We start from the raw sequence: 15,235 nt of genomic DNA, 5'->3' as shown, positions 1-15,235 counted from the left end.
GCTTTGGTTCTGCACCAGGGAGGCTTTGCTGTGGTGGGAACAGCATCTCCTCAGGAGACAGCATGCTGTGCTGTGAGGACCATTTGGTAGCCAGCTGCCCACCTTTCAGCCCACAGCACTTGGTGCTTTCCTTCAGCACAGGGTTGTGGGTGCAAATGTGCCACTTCATCTTTGCCGCTCCAGAGAAGCTTAATTTCCTGGAGGAGGGGTTTTGCAGAAATAGCTGGCCACTGTGGCAAGCAAATTTAATAATTCTCCTAACATTCATCCTGGAGGAGTCTTAAGTATTGTACAAATTATATTTCTAAATAAATGGATCCCGCATCAGCTGTTTAGTCCCACATACCAGCACTGCACAATCATGATGAGAAGCTCCAGGAAGGGAATCAAAGAGTTTGGCATCCTTGAAATTGCAAGGGTGATTTTGACAGGCAGAGTGTCCTAAGGTTTAAACCTTAGAGTTTAGACTCTAACCTCTAAGGTTTGGCAGGAGACTGGCAGCAGGAAAAGGCAGCTGGATACAGCATAGATGAATGTGTGAATAGATAAAGGGAGGTTGCTGTTGAACAGCTGCCTGTTCCTTGGACTAGTTGCTGTATAACCAACAGCAGGATGTTTCTAGTCATAGATCAGTGTCCCAAACTGTGAAATATAAAATCCTGACCTTGCAGAGATCTATAGAGAAAGATTTAGCCTGTAGTTCATCTGCTCGCCTTTTTGTGTGTCCTGCTCCAACTGTGCTACATCACACCTTGGCTTTCCAGAGCCACACAGCTTGCATGGTGGGAGTGGAAGCCAGCTGACTTGAGGCTTTGCTCACGCCTCTGCAGCTGTGGATCATTGCATATCTTGTTCAGTGTGAAGAAACAAAATGGATCAGGCTGAAGTAAGGACACGAGGGGGGAATTGTGAAAAGGCTCCTTAAAGACCTAGGAGGTTTTTACATTTACTGTGTTTTTCCAAGTGCTCATTACCTGTGTGAGCCAGGCTGTGTAATTAGCTGCTTGCCCTGATAAAGAAGCCCGGGACAGTGTGAGACTTGTGATAACAGAATTGCATTTTGCCTAAATGGCTGGGCAGAGAGAGCGCTCACCCCAGATAGCCTGCCTGTGGCTTAATGGGGAGTTGCAGCACTGAGGCAGTTTAAACTAAACAAGATAAAAGAGTCTTCCTGTGGCTTAATCCAATTATGGTGCTGGTGTAGTGCTGGTGAATGTGGGTCGCTGTCTCCTCAGGGCACAGTGAGGAGCTGCCTTTGCTCTGGCTCTGCTGCCTCACTGTCTGTTCTCAAGGAGCCATGGCTGCCCTTGGAGCAGTGGGGCAGTGCCTGCTGTGTGCTGTCCTTCCCCAGCACAGCCGCCACACCCTTAGCACACCAGCCCTGCAGTGTGCCTGGGCACTGCCAGCCATGGGGCAGTGCCTGCTGTGTGCTGTCCTTCCCCAGCACAGCTGCCATGCCCTTTCCACCCTTGCCATGTCAGCTCTGCAGTGTGCTGATGGCAGGGGACAGTGGCAAGCAGGAGTGTGCTGCTCTTGCCTGGCTGTTTGTGCAGGTGGCTGCTCTGTGGCTCAGTGTGCTGGAGCAGTGTGTGCTATGCTGGGTTGCCACTTCTCCAGACTTCTCTGGAACCTGGTCTGGCCCAGCTGAAAGTAAGAAGCTGAATTTGCACAAGGGCAGGGCTTAGAGCAGCAGGGAAATCATGTTCTGAGATGTGGGCAATGTGTAGACTTGGGTGGTCTTGTGATCTGTATTTCTGCAGGTATGCAATTTCCTTAATGAGACACTGACAGCTGATTGCTGTAAAGCCTTGAGGAAGGCAGTGTGGCAGCTGCATCCCAGAAGTGTGCTCCCTAGAGCCCTCATAGGCAGAGTGCACACTGCACCCTGGAAAGGAGAGCCACCCTCATCTTTTGGGAACATTAACAGCTGTGTTTTTTGGGGTGTTGTAGTCCCCTTAGGGATCCAGTGGCTTTGTGTGTTATTACTGCATCCTGCAACATTCAGTTCTGTGGGTGGATTCAGAGTTGCATGGGAAAGTAGTTCCTCATGTAGTTTCACTGATGGTTTCAAGTTTTGTAATGAAGTAACCAGCTCTTTCTGAGACATCTGTGTTATTTACAGGCTTTATTTCCCTTTCATTTTTTCCCTTCTCCAATTAACAACTTCATTTTCCCTTTTCTTCCCTTTAAGAGAAATCTCCAGGAGCATGGGTGCTTCGTCCCAGGTGTACATTAAATGCCTAGAGATGTCCAGGTCCATTTTCCAGATTCACATGGAGCCCCATGGCTTTGCCTACTGCCCATCTGGAGCTGGCAGGCAGCAGTGCTGGGGGAATGTCTTGGCAAATGGGCCAGAGGCCTTTTTTCCTCTGTAGTACTTCAGTTACTCCATAATTTCTATTGCCCTTATGTCTGCTTAGAAAAGAAATGCACTACTGGCACTTGTAATAACTGGCCAGGCCTTTTCACAGCTAAAGCACCAAAGACTTGATTTTGCCAAAATATACAGAGTGTGTCTGAACTTAGATTCCTGAAAATCCAACCAAACTGGCAAGACGGAGTGTCTGGGTGGGGCAGAGAGGTGGGAGGCAGCAGCCCGGGATGGGAGGGAGGTGTGGTTCCCATGCAGCTGTTCTTTGCTGCAGGCTGAGCACCAGCTCCGTGGTGGGGTTCGCTCTGGGGCAGTGCCCAGGTGTGCTGCTCACCCACAGGAGCAGCCCCGGCTCTGCAGAAGGGCAGATCACCCTGTGGGGCAGGAGCTGTAAAGGACCTGCTTGCTAAAGACCTGGGTGAGATGTCAGTAACCCCACTCTGCTGTGCAGTAACCCCACTCTGCTGTGCAGTAACCCCACTCTGTGTAGTAACCCCACTCTGTGTGCAGTAACCCCACTCTGTGCAGTAACCCCACTCTGCTGTGCAGTAACCCCACTCTGCTGTGCAGTAACCCCACTCTGTGTGAAGTAACCCCACTCTGCTGTGCAGTAACCCCACTCTGCTGTGCAGTAACCCCACTCTGCTGTGCAGTAATCCCACTCTGCTGTGCAGTAACCCCACTCTGTTTGTGCAGTAACCCCACTCTGCTGTGCAGTTACCCCACTCTGTGTGCAGTAACCCCACTCTGTGTGCAGTTACCCCACTCTGTGTGCAGCAGATCACCCTGGCCATGCTGGGCTGTCTCTGTCAGGTCAGTGTGTGTAGCACACAGGTGAGGAGTGTCTCTCCCTGGCTGCATGAGCAGAAGGACCATTCCTTGTCCTGCTGCTCAGTGCCAGGTGCCAGGCCCTCTGTCTGGCACGTTCCTGGTCTCTGAGCCAGGGAAGGGCTGGGCAGGCTGGGCTCTGTCCTGCTGGCAGCTCTGCTGCCGCCTGCCCCACTTGGCTCCTGTCCTGGGGCCACGCTGATCAGGCACAGCTCTGCCTCCAGAGCTGCTGGGCCTTCTCCTTGCTTGCAGGAGCCCAGCAGGTGATGCAAGAAGTTTCCTGTTTATACTGCTCTGTTTTCTTTCCTCATGAATTTCATGACAAGTTCATTCATGCTTACATTCTCCAGGCTTGGAGGTCAAGCTGACCATCCCTATAAGCTAGCAATTTTCCCAAGGAGACATTTTCCTGGATATTTTTTCGTCAGAACTGACTTACCCATCATGGAGGAAGATGCATGTGGATTTTACATATCTTAAACTAGCAGTTCAGGAAAGATAGGAATTCAAATGAGCAAAAATTTCACTGAAATTGTATTCTGAAATGTGGCTGTTTAAAAATCAGGCATGTTTCTTTGCAGACGCCTGAACACAAAAGCTGTGTGTGTGTTGTACAATGGCCTGACCTGAGCTGGGGCTTGTGAGCAGCAGTTGCCAAAATTCGGGGAGCAGTCGGCGCACTTTGCTGCTTTGATCAGACTGTCTCTTGTCTCTGCTGCACTTGGGGGAGGTGGAGGCCTTGTCAGCACACAGCTCTTGCTTCCTGTGCCTGGTGCAGTCTCTGCTCCACTCAACATGGGTGCAGAAGTGACGAGTGTCAGCTCTTTGTTATCAGGCTTCTCTGGGGCCAAGGGCTTCTTGGAGCAGATGGCCCCATCTGAGAGGCTTCAGGCAGAAGTTCACCTTCTGTGGAGCTTCAGACCCCGCTGGAGTCTCCTGTTGGAGATGCCAGTTGGGTGTTAGTCTGATGGGGTAATCTTATTTCTTCTACCCTTCTCCTTGTGTTTGCCCTCTTGTCTCCTCTCTTACTCGACAGCAAACATTTTGAGGCCAGGGCTCTTAGGGCTCTTAGCAGCTTGCTCTGTGCATGGTGAGTGCTCAGCTGCTGAGAGCAGAGCCCTTCCCCAGTGCATGGTGCTGCCTCCTGCTCACTCCTTGGGTCAGCTCCAAGTGAGATTTTCTCCTGCACATCATGCAGTCTCTCCTGTGGAGGGTGCAGGCTCTGTTTCCTTACCCAGCTTCATCATGTGCCATCAGTTCTGGATGTGGGGTTGCATTGCAGAGGGACATTTGTGGGGTGTGTCCTCCCATGCAGGACTGCTGCTAAAATCCACCAGTGACCAGGGATTCCCCCACCTGCTGGAGGCAGCTTTTTGACCTGGGAGCCAGAACTCCTTGGTGGCTTTCCATGGAAATAATCCTGGGATGGGACTGGGAGAGTTTCTGTGCTCTGCCTTCAGGGAGCCTCCAGGCTGCCCGGTGTGTCCTTGTGTGCAGGGTGGTAATGAATGCCTCAATGTGCTGACTTCTCCAAACTATTGTTTGGAGGCTGTAACTGAAGTTGCAGTTTCCTCATTAGAGTAGCCTTTGTCAGAGCATCTTTAATCAAGGGTCTCCTGAGAGACAGCATTTTTAGAACTTCTTTTTATACCTCCTCTTGAAAGTTCTTTGCACTGCACCTTGTGAAGAAACTAATGAGATGCTGTGAAAGTTTGGGCTGCTGTTAATTAGGAGAGGTCTGAGGAAGTAGTACTGCACATGTATTAACTTTATCTTGGCTCACATGTCTCCTCTCTCCCCCTGTCTCTTCTTTACAGGTTGCACAAACAGCAGATGGCTTGGATGCTGACCTGTGGAAAGATGGCTTATTTAAATCCAAGGTCACACGGTACCTGTGCTTCACCAGATCATTTTCCAAAGAAAATGTAAGTCCATTTGCTGAGTGTCTGCATGATTTGCATCTGTGCCTGGTATGCTCTTACCCATAAGATGATTCATTTTATGGAGCCAATTATAATTCAAGCAGGCATTTCGCTGAGTTCGGGTGAGTAAGGAGGCAAACTGCCATGGCAGAATATTTGCATTTTGTGTTTCTCATGGAAAGAAATTGCTGACAAAATCTTCTGCAATAAGAGAAGCACAAAAGGGAATGGTTGCATTTCAGCAGCCTCACATACTCATTTTCTGCTGTAGCAGTGTGTGCTGCTCACAGTCCTGATTGATGTCCAACCCAAATTCCTCAAGAAACAAACAGTGCAGGTAGTGTTGGTGAAGGAAATGTTGGTTTCTGAATCCAGGGACATCACAGATATTTTACTGCAGGATTAGCTTGCTTTCTTTGTTGGTTTTGGTGCTGATTCTTGAAAATGTGCCCATGTTGTGCATATGCTATCACATTCTTGTAATCTGGTCTGACTATTCAGTATGAGTTAGTGATTAGCAGCAGTTGTCTGCTCACACTTTGTGTGGAGGAGAGGAGACCATGTGCAGCACGAGCTTCATGCGTTCTGCTGTGGTTTTGGTTGAGGCTACTGTGAAAACTTTCTTTTTTCTGGAGGAACTGTTGACTTCTGCAATGAATGCACTCCATCTAGTGGGTAATCCTGCTTTTGATCGTGCTGTGGATATTCATGGTGGCTCAGTTGGCAGGGTCTGGAGGGACCATTTTGTACTTGTGCTTTCACCTGGCAGGAACAGAAAAGTGATGGCAGCTTCAGGGGCTGCTCACGGGTCCTGGCAGCCGAGCTGGGGGTTCCAGTTCCCAGCATTTGACCTTTATTCCATCCACTTCCCTGCCTGCCTCTAGATAAAAGTAAAACTGCAGAGCTGTGGGAAATATCACTTCCTGGGGTGGATAGACAATCATTGTGCTTTTCATCCCAGAGTATGTGCAGTTGCAGCAGTAGCAGCCCTGGAATAGGCAGGAAGGCTATGAAATTGGTTTGGGCTGATTTGAATATTAGGTTTAGCTGTGGCTACCTGAAATGTGAAGTTGTCAGAAATAATTACAGGACAGGAGCAGCTGCTGTCTGCAGGGAGGGTGTGAATGCCCTCAGGTGGTGCCTGTTGGACTTTTGGCAGGAGCCCTGGGCTTGGCATGGTTTGGGAGTACCTTCTTCATATTGATGAGCCATAAATTAAAGCAAAAGTTTCTCCTTCTCTCTTGGCCACATGGGATATATGATGTGCTTCCCTGGTGGGGGCATCTGGGGGCTAAGGGGCCTCAGTTCCCTCATCTGGGAGGAAGGGAGGTGAGAGGCTTCTCTCTCCCCTGTACATTGATGTGTTGCTGCACTTTGGATAGGAAGTTTTACCATTCAGGGGAACTCTTTCTCCCAGAGAACATGTTGTAGTTAGTAGAGTTAATGCACTTCAGATAGCTGGGTTAGAGCAGGGTCAGTCTGCAGTGCCTGTTTAGCAGAATCATCACTCTCAACAGTTTACAGTATCTGAGAATTATAAGGACATTGCTGTGTCTGAGAGTGGGGGGCCTGGATGGTGGGGATCTCACGGGCTGGGGGGCTTTGTCCCCTTCCCTCCTTTGCCTGTGGCAGAGCTGACTCCCAGGGTTCCAGCAGCTCAGCCTCTCCTACCTGTCTGCTGCTGATGGAGGAGTGATGGGTGGCTCAGCAGAAAGTTGCCACTGATGTAACACACAGACAGCTTAAATAAATAAAGCATGAAAGGTGAATCAGCAGCAACTACTTTGTCTGCTGTTTGCTGTGCCAGGGCCATGTTAGCTGACACATTCAGGCTTGGCAGCATCCAGCTTTGCTTGCTCCAGGATGCCCTGGCCAGTCAGAGGCACGTGGGACTGCCTGGCTCTGACCTCTGCACGTGAGCAGAGAATGTGTGCCAGACCTGCCTGGTGGGACAGGCTGCAGGTCTGCTGATCCTCCTGGTGAGGAGCTGGTCATAAACTGCAGGATCGCCCAAAAATAAACTCAGTCCTCACCTCCCCTTATTTCAGAGCCTGCAAATTTAAATATTTTGTGAGTGCTTCAGTGAAATAATCAGCGAGTACAAGTTTGTCTAAAAAACTCTTGCCAGATAAAAAATAAAAGAGGTAATTTTCAACCAGTTACAGTAAAACTCAGTGACATGTTTGATGGCTTGGGGTGAAATTTTAATTTGTTCTGTGTTGTGTTTGTGTTTATAAAGGCTGTGCAGTACCTAAAATGTGTTCTTCTTTCATATGTGACCCCAGATTATTGGCAGTAGTGCTGATTTTATTGAAAACTGCAAAGAAAATCTGGTCTGTAAACCATTGTGCAGGCTGTCACTCTGAATTGAGCTCTGAGCTCTTCAAGCCTTGATTAACAGGACAAGGCAGGAGTTCAGAATTCATATGGACTCTAAATGAAGTTTGTTGTTCCAAATGGCCTATGCTTCTGGAGTGTGCTGCATTTGGAGCTAGAACCCTCTCTACTCAGCACTAATTAGCTAATGCATGTAATAGCTTTGGCTGTGTGTGCATAAGCCATCCTCCTGTAATGCTTTCTGCTGTTACTGTCATGGAAATGTTACTCTTGTAACTGTAGAGTGTGTGAGAACTGTGGTACCTGCTCACTGCATGGGCTGGTGAGAGTAGTACTTGGAGCAGGCTCTGCCTGCAAGGGGAAGAATTTGACTGTAAGGATCTGGAAGTGTGGCAGTGGATGAGATGTTAGAATTTTGAATGCCAGGTGTCTGGTATCTCCTAGTCAGTCATTGTTTGGTTCCTGTCCAGAGGACACTTCAAGGGTTGCCTTGGTGCATTCTTGCCATTCTGATGCTGTGGTCAGATACAATGACAGGGCATCTCAGGCTTCAGCAGGTGGGAAGATCTGGGGTTTAATTTGGTGTCATTGTCATAATCACCTGTTTGTTTTCTCTCTCCAAAGAGTCATTTAGGCAATGTCTTGGTGGATATGAAGCTCATTGATATCAAGGACACTTTACCTGTAGGCTTCATGCCCATCCAGGAGACCATTGATACACGTAAGTGTCTGTTCCTCAGTCCCCCTGTCCCTGCTGGTGTGGTCAGGCCATGGAGGGCCAGGTCCTGGGCCATGGAGAGTCACATCCTGGGCCATGGAGGGCCAGGTCCTGGGCCATGGAGCGTCACATCCTGGGCCATGGAGGGCCAGGTCCCAGGCCATGGAGAGTCACATCCTGGGCCATGGAGAGCAGGTCCCAGGCCATGGAGGGTTGTTCTCAGCACTTCTGCTCTCTGGGGTGGCATGTGCACATGTGCAATAAAACAACTTTTGGTTTTCTTGTCCTCCTCAGGCTGTTTAATGGGGCTGCCTGTCTGTATCCACTCACCTGCTAGAGTCCCATGTCTCTGGGGCAGGAGGGGAGGGTTTATTTTTTCAACTTGAAGAGTGGACTGGACTAGCAGGAGCAGAGCAGCTGTGCCAGGGGGGGTTCAGAAGTGCACTGAAGGGAAGGGGGTGTGGGTTTATGCCCAGTGTGGGTTTGTACCCACTGTACATCTCCTGCTGTGAGTGAGCAAGGGCTCCTGTCCTGCCAGGAAGTGCTGAGATTTGCTTTCACATAGCTTTTGAGAGGTTTCTACCTTTTATATTTCCCACTGGGGGTCAGGTGTGTTTGTGCTTGCAAGGCACACAGTGCAGTGTCCAGGGAAAGTACATCCTTGTTTCTGCATGGCAGAATTGCTTCACTGCAACATGTAAGTGAGCAGTTCCCAAGCAGTGTGTTCAGCTCCCCTGGGACTTGTGCCAGCAGCAGCTGGAGCCTCATCTGGAGGCAGCTCTGAGTTGTGCAGCAGGCACTGAGGGCGTTGGGCTGGCAGGGGACAAGCCCCAGGGGAGGGCAGTGTGAGAGGATGGCAGGACTGGTGCTGGTGCCTGGTGTGCAGCTGCTCATCACAGAAGGGCTGCTCCCAGTGCATGTCAGTGATGAAATCCACCCTAGGAATGAGCAGAAAGGGGTTACATGAACCTGCTTTGCATTATCTGGGGCTGCAGCACATGAGGATAGTTTTTCAGTCACTGTGATCTGGCTCTGATTGGAACCTGTGGCCTGGAAGTGAAAGACTCTGAAGACCATTCCCCCAGGTCACCCTCTGCTTCTGGAAAACTCTTGGGCATGTGTGGTCTGAAGTAGAATTGTCACATTATCCTGCTGACCCTTGGGAATGCTGGATCTGATTGTGTGCTGCTTCAGTTTCTGTGAAAGTCCTGGTGGAAAGGTGGAAGGGGGCTTTGTCATTAATTTGGAATGCTTTGGGTTGTGACTGTGGCAGGCTTTAAAGCAGAGGCACTGCCTGTACAAAGGAAGCAGCATGAAAGAGAACATAAACAAAAGCAAATAGTCAACTTTGTACTTGCAGGGGAAGTCAAAGAAGAGACACTGATTTTGTTCAGAGTTAGATTTGTGGTTACAGGTGTCTCTGAGCTCCTCTCAAAGTGGCAGCTGACTTGCAGTAAATACATTTAATACAGTACTCCTTAGTAGGTCCTGGGAAGATTTTCAGGAAGCCTTTAATCCTAGACTCCTAAAATCAGTTTTAGACACTTGAAACAGAAGCCCTACTTTTTCAAAGCAGGGGGAGACTAGACTTCAGGGATGCAGGTATTTACCATCTCTAAAAACACCCCTGTAACTGCAGGCTGCATGCACAGATGCTCTCTTGGCACACCTCACACTGTCTGTATGGTTATTGGTGCTAGTTCAGCAGCACATTCCAGAGGCTGGAATGGATTGCTGTTTCCCAAGGTGTGGATTACAAAACAGGAGGAGCCTATGGAGACTGCTGCTTGCCATCTGCTGAAGTGACAGCATATTTTAAGTTGGAAGATATTTGTTCATATTAAGATGAAGGGTTTTTATTTTGCAGGCACTTGTTTGTAGTTGCTGGTTGTTTCCAGATTTTGGTTCAGTGTCTGCTCTTTAGATATTCAGTGTATCAGTAGACTTCTGTCCTGCTTTCCAAGTGCCTGCATCCAAACAGGAGCCTCCCCTTGCTCACCCTGAGACTCCCTAGGATGAGGTGGAGCATTGTTTTCCAAGCACCACAAATCCATGTCTGTGGTCATAGTCAGCACCAGCACTGGCTGTGGATTGTGTCTGTGTGCAGGTAAACAGCCTGAAGATCTGTGAATTCATTATACAGATAAGCCTGAGCTCTGATGGGCTGGAGTTTTTCATGATGGATAACATGAAACAAGTGGAATCGCTCTGTGACACGTGGCAGAAGGGCTGTGCAGTTTGTGCATCCACCCTCAGAGCACAGGTCAGAGCAGTGCAGTGCCTCCTGGGAGGTCCTGGCACTTACTCTTTGTGAATCAGGTTTGTCCTTGCAAAGAACCAGGGCAGACATGGTGGGAGCATCGTTTCTGTGCCTGCTGACTCGATCAGGAGATGTCACTAACACTTGGGTGTGTGAGCTGTGGACAGACAGCTCTTGGACTCAGCCTCTCTGCATGGCAGGCTCTGCCTGCTCCTCCTCACAGAAGGCTGGAGGTGGCTGGTTGGAGGCATGTAGCACAATGAACTGACTGGTTGTATCAGAAGTTTCCAGGTGCTCTCCTAGAGGCAGTGCTTGTGGGAGGAATGTGGAGATATGGCTGCCCAGGCCAGTGAGGCAAACATTACTTGGGAAAGAACAAGGAAGTGCGAGAGGCGTGTGGGACTGGCAGAGTCACCTGCTGTTCTGTGCTGTGGGGCAGCACCAGGGCACATGTGGGAGCTGCTCTCTGTAGAAGGGAGATCTGGTTATTGCAGTGCCAATAACACACCTGATAGAAATTCCTCTCTGAATGGCACTGCACTGACTGGTTTGTTGACACATGTCTGTTCTTTGGCCGTAATGACCTGCCTAATATATATATATATATAACATTTATACTCTAATCTTGCATAAAAACCCCCCTGTATTTTGGTTGTTTTTGCAGAAGAAGTAGCTTTCAGGAAGAAGAGGCTGTGCATTAAATTCATTCCCCGGGATTCTACAGAGGCAGCGATCTGCGATATCCGGATCCTGGGCAGGTCTAAGCAAGCCCCTCCTCAGTACACCTTCATAGGGTGAGTACCCCTGCTCCAGAGCTGCTGCCTGAGTGCACTTAACCAAAGCAAGGGCCTGTGCTCCTCTGACTACCAAGCAGTGGCTTGTAAGAGGTGAAGCTTGTCATTAAAGTCCAAGTAGGTACCAGTGTTACTGAGTTTGATGTAGGAATTAACTCACCCCTCCTTTTTTGTTAATTGCACTTGTTCTCACTGACCAAGTGTTGGTGAAACACGTCATGCCTGATGGGGTGTGTGCAGTGTTAGCTCTGATGCTGCTGTTCCTGCTGGGATGTGTGCAGTGGTGGCACTGCTGGGATGTTTGCCTGTTGCTGATGTTGCTGTTGTTTCCCCAGGGAGCTGAACAGCATGGGGATCTGGTACTGCATGGGCAGTGCTGTTCCTGATGGGATGTGGGCAGTGCTGTTCCTGGTGTGATGTGGGCAGTGCTGTTCCTGGTGGGATGTGGCACTGGTGGTGACACTGCTCTCTGTTCCAGGGAGCTGAACAGCATGGGGATCTGGTACCGCATGGGCAGTGCTGGCACTGCTGGGATGTGGCACTGGTGGTGACACTGCTCTCTGTTCCAGGGAGCTGAACAGCATGGGGATCTGGTACCGCATGGGCAGTGCTGGCACTGCTGGGATGTGGCACTGGTGGTGACACTGCTCTCTGTTCCAGGGAGCTGAACAGCATGGGGATCTGGTACCGCATGGGCAGGGTCCCGCGCAATCACGACTCGGCGCCGCCCGCGGCCACTCCCGCCCCAGCACCAGCTCCAGCCCCTGCTCCCAACTTGCCAAGGTAGGCTTGCTGCATTCCAGCTCCTCTGCTTGGTGCTGGATGTCTTGTGGTTGCTCACCTTGCTTGGGTAAGCCAAGACCAGGGTGCTGCATCAGTATGGAATGATTGTGTCACAGTCTGATAAGGGAATGTGCTGTTTGTTGAAGTACTTGCCTGTTGGAAGTTCCTTTGCTTGTTGTTGTGTTAAGAAAAATGGGTGAAGAAGCAAGAAGGGAAAAGCCTGCAGAGGAGGGGAAACAACAAACTGTACCTTTCCTTTGCTTCAGACTGTGCAGGATGTTGTGGCTTTCAGCACACACGTGGGTCGGCTCAGAAGAGTGAGCCAGAGCTGCAGCCAGACTGGTTGTTCTCCTTGGCCAGAGGGAGGGAGAAGTGTCTCTACAGACTTCAGAGGGGAAACAGGTTTTGCTCATCTCCAGGATCAATCCATTCATGCTTTGAAGTACTGGTTTTGGTTTTTTATTTTCTTGAGCCCAGTTGCTGAGCTCCAGTTATGCAGCTGACATGAATGTGCACAGCAGCCTCCTCATGCGGTGACTGATGGGAGCAGCAGTGCTGGGCAGTGGTGTCTGTCCAGGCTGCTCTCCCTGTGTTACAGGCAATATTTCTGTGTGTGTATCAGCAGATGTGCTGGTGTGTACACTTTCATGTACCAGTAGTGCTGTACTGGCAGCTTACTTGCTGGGTTTCTCTGGATAAGAACCAGTGTTGTTAAGCAACAAACCAGCCCAGGCAGTGATTAAACTGAGAACTTTGCTCTCCTGACATTCACTCTGAAAGCACAGCACCCAGTGTGAATTGTGCTCCTGCTGCTGGGGCTCACAGGCCATTGCCAGGGGACAGCACATTCTCCTTGGGTCCCTTTGTGCTTTCGCTTATTTCAGTGTATATGTATTTTTGCACTAGATATTTTCTACCCTGCAGACACCTTTACAGTATTACAGTAACTAGTGAGAGCTAGAATTTCAAAGGAGACAGCAGAAAGGAATTCCAAGGTTCCAGTTTGTGTACAAAGGTCATTATATCACATGGGTGGAAATTCCTTACATCCTTTGGAGTCTTTATTTACAGGTCATTTCAGAGTTAGACTTTAAACTGCTGCAGCAAGTTCCCCAGAAATCTATCAGGTACCTCCATGAGCCAGACTGGAATCCACTGTCCTGTGGTGGCTCTTGGAGCTCTCCAAAGCATTTGGGTGCTTCTTTCACTGGGAGTTTTACTTGGTCAGCTGCCATGCCCTGGCACAGTGCTTGCTGTGCTGTAGTCAGGTGTGCTGCAGGCAGACAAGCTGGCATCCAGAGATGGAGGCCAAAGAGATGAGAAGCAGCAGTTTTCTGGAGATTCCAGCCTGTCCCACTAGACCTGAGATGTTATTCTGAAGCTCTGCTGGACATAAGCTAGATGCCAGTCCAGGCCATGTGAGATCAGAGAGAAAGATGTCTTGCTTTTAGAGCACAGATCTTCATTTTCTTTCTGCAAGAAATACTGTCTGGGCAGGTTTCCACAAGAAAGAAAAAAAAAAATTTATCACAGCAAGAGAATGTCAATGGCAGTGCTTAATCAGTGTATGTGGAAGGGTCACTTGATGGCTGACCAGGGAAGGCTGGAGAGCAGTGTCAGAGCTTTTGGGAACAGGGCCAAAATTAGAGCTCAAAGTATCAGTGACAGTCTGAAAAGAAGTGTTTACAAGGCTTATATATTTTATAACCTCTTGTTGTGCAGTTTATGGTTTACAATGGCTGCAAGGAAATTGGATCAGTTTTGTTTTACTTGCCAAATAAAGCAAATGTCAAAATAGTCAATATAAAATGTATTCTAATTTGGCTGAGTTAAACCAGCCAGTATGCAGTGGAATAATTGAATGTTACATTAATGCCTTGTAGTAAAACCCACCTGTCTGTAGCCAGCTCCACTCTCACACCCCATGTGTGATTTACAGGTAACTTTTACACCACCAGCCTGATCATTCAAAGCATCTTTCATGTCTCTTTTTTTACTCTGGTTATTTATTATCCAATATATTTTTTAAGAAATAGAAATGTATATAAAGGTGCATCCTGCAAATATTTAATTATTACAGGAACACAGACAACTTGAAGGCCTCTTCTAACACTGTCAGCAGTGTGGTGAGTTACTCAACACAGTGTTTGTGGAAGACTGCAGTCACAAGTAATCTCTAGTTTTTACATGAGAGGAGATTACACTGGCAGCCAGTTTGCTGTTTTATTCCACATGGTTGTATCCTGACAGGAGTGGCACTGGGGTGTTCTGCAGCTGCCTCAGTAGTGAGGGAGAATCAGGGAGCAGTGCTGCATGGAGCCCTGTGGAGGTCTGTTGGGCTGGTCAGACATCTCTGCTGCTCCCTTCAGGGCTGTCTGCATTGCAGAGTAGCTCTGAATCAAGAGGGGCTTCAGAGCAATTGCTGGATATAAACTAAACCCTTCTGTGCAGCTAAACCTAAACTGGAAGGAGTTTTTGCTGTGGGATACTTGTGTTTCTGTGCTAGCCCCTCTGCTCTGTGGTGCAGGATGCTGATGGCAGTGGATGTGGCCCATCAGAGCTGTCAGGTAATCCTCCCCCAGAGCAGTGCTGCTTCCAGGTGACTCACCTGGCCTTTGGCACACTCCTGCTTCACCCAGCCTGTGCATCCAGGATTGCCAGTTCGTGGGCTGGGTACTGGGAGAGCAGCACATGGCAGGAGTGTTGGAGCAGTGTGTGGGCTCAGCTCTGCCACGCCTCAGACTCTGCTGGAGCAGGGTTTGTGGGTGATGTTCTCCTCTTGGAGTCTGGTTCCAGTGTTTTGGAGCAATCCCTGGCTGCTGTGGGTGCAGCAGAATCAGCCACGAGCCCCTTGGCCCTGCAGCTGCCTGGGTGGTGGCTCCAGCCCAGCCCAGGTGGTTTCTGTGGCTTGGGAGCACGTCCCAGTCCCTTCCCAAGTGCAGCAGGAGCCTGTGCCACTGTCACTCCAGCAGCCTGCCCAGAGTTTGTCAGCTGCAGGCAAGGTGTCAGTCAGTGCTGTCCAAGTGTGCTCTGCAGTGACAGACAGGATTGCACTTCACTTTTTGTGTGGATGTTATCAATCTGTGATGGATACTGTGGGGAAAGGAGCACTCTGCTTGCAGATGATGTGTCACAGGCATTAAATCTTCCTCTTGGAGAGACCAGACTTCAGTCACAACTTTCACTTGTTGATGTGGGGTTTAGGAAACATGGATTCACACT

The 15,235-nt window shown here is 49.4% G+C and overlaps 1 protein-coding gene across 5 annotated transcripts in view; it reads left to right on the top strand.

Moving 5' to 3' along the window:
- MVB12B (multivesicular body subunit 12B) overlaps nucleotides 1-15,235 on the top strand; it is a 57,959-nt gene that overhangs the window by 6,084 nt on the left and 36,640 nt on the right. For all 5 annotated transcript variants that reach the window (XM_056505024.1, XM_056505022.1, XM_056505025.1 and 2 more), the window contains 4 exons: nucleotides 5,017-5,124; nucleotides 8,083-8,179; nucleotides 11,101-11,230; nucleotides 11,891-12,013. In XM_056505024.1, the coding sequence (XP_056360999.1) occupies nucleotides 5,017-5,124; nucleotides 8,083-8,179; nucleotides 11,101-11,230; nucleotides 11,891-12,013 (458 nt within the window). The remainder of the gene's footprint in view (nucleotides 1-5,016; nucleotides 5,125-8,082; nucleotides 8,180-11,100; nucleotides 11,231-11,890; nucleotides 12,014-15,235) is intronic.

The sequence above is a fragment of the Oenanthe melanoleuca genome, chromosome 17 (assembly GCF_029582105.1).
Source record: "Oenanthe melanoleuca isolate GR-GAL-2019-014 chromosome 17, OMel1.0, whole genome shotgun sequence".
Lineage (NCBI taxonomy): Eukaryota > Metazoa > Chordata > Aves > Passeriformes > Muscicapidae > Oenanthe > Oenanthe melanoleuca.
Note: the sequence above shows the minus strand (reverse complement) of the source record. Positions and strands in the feature narration are given on the sequence as shown.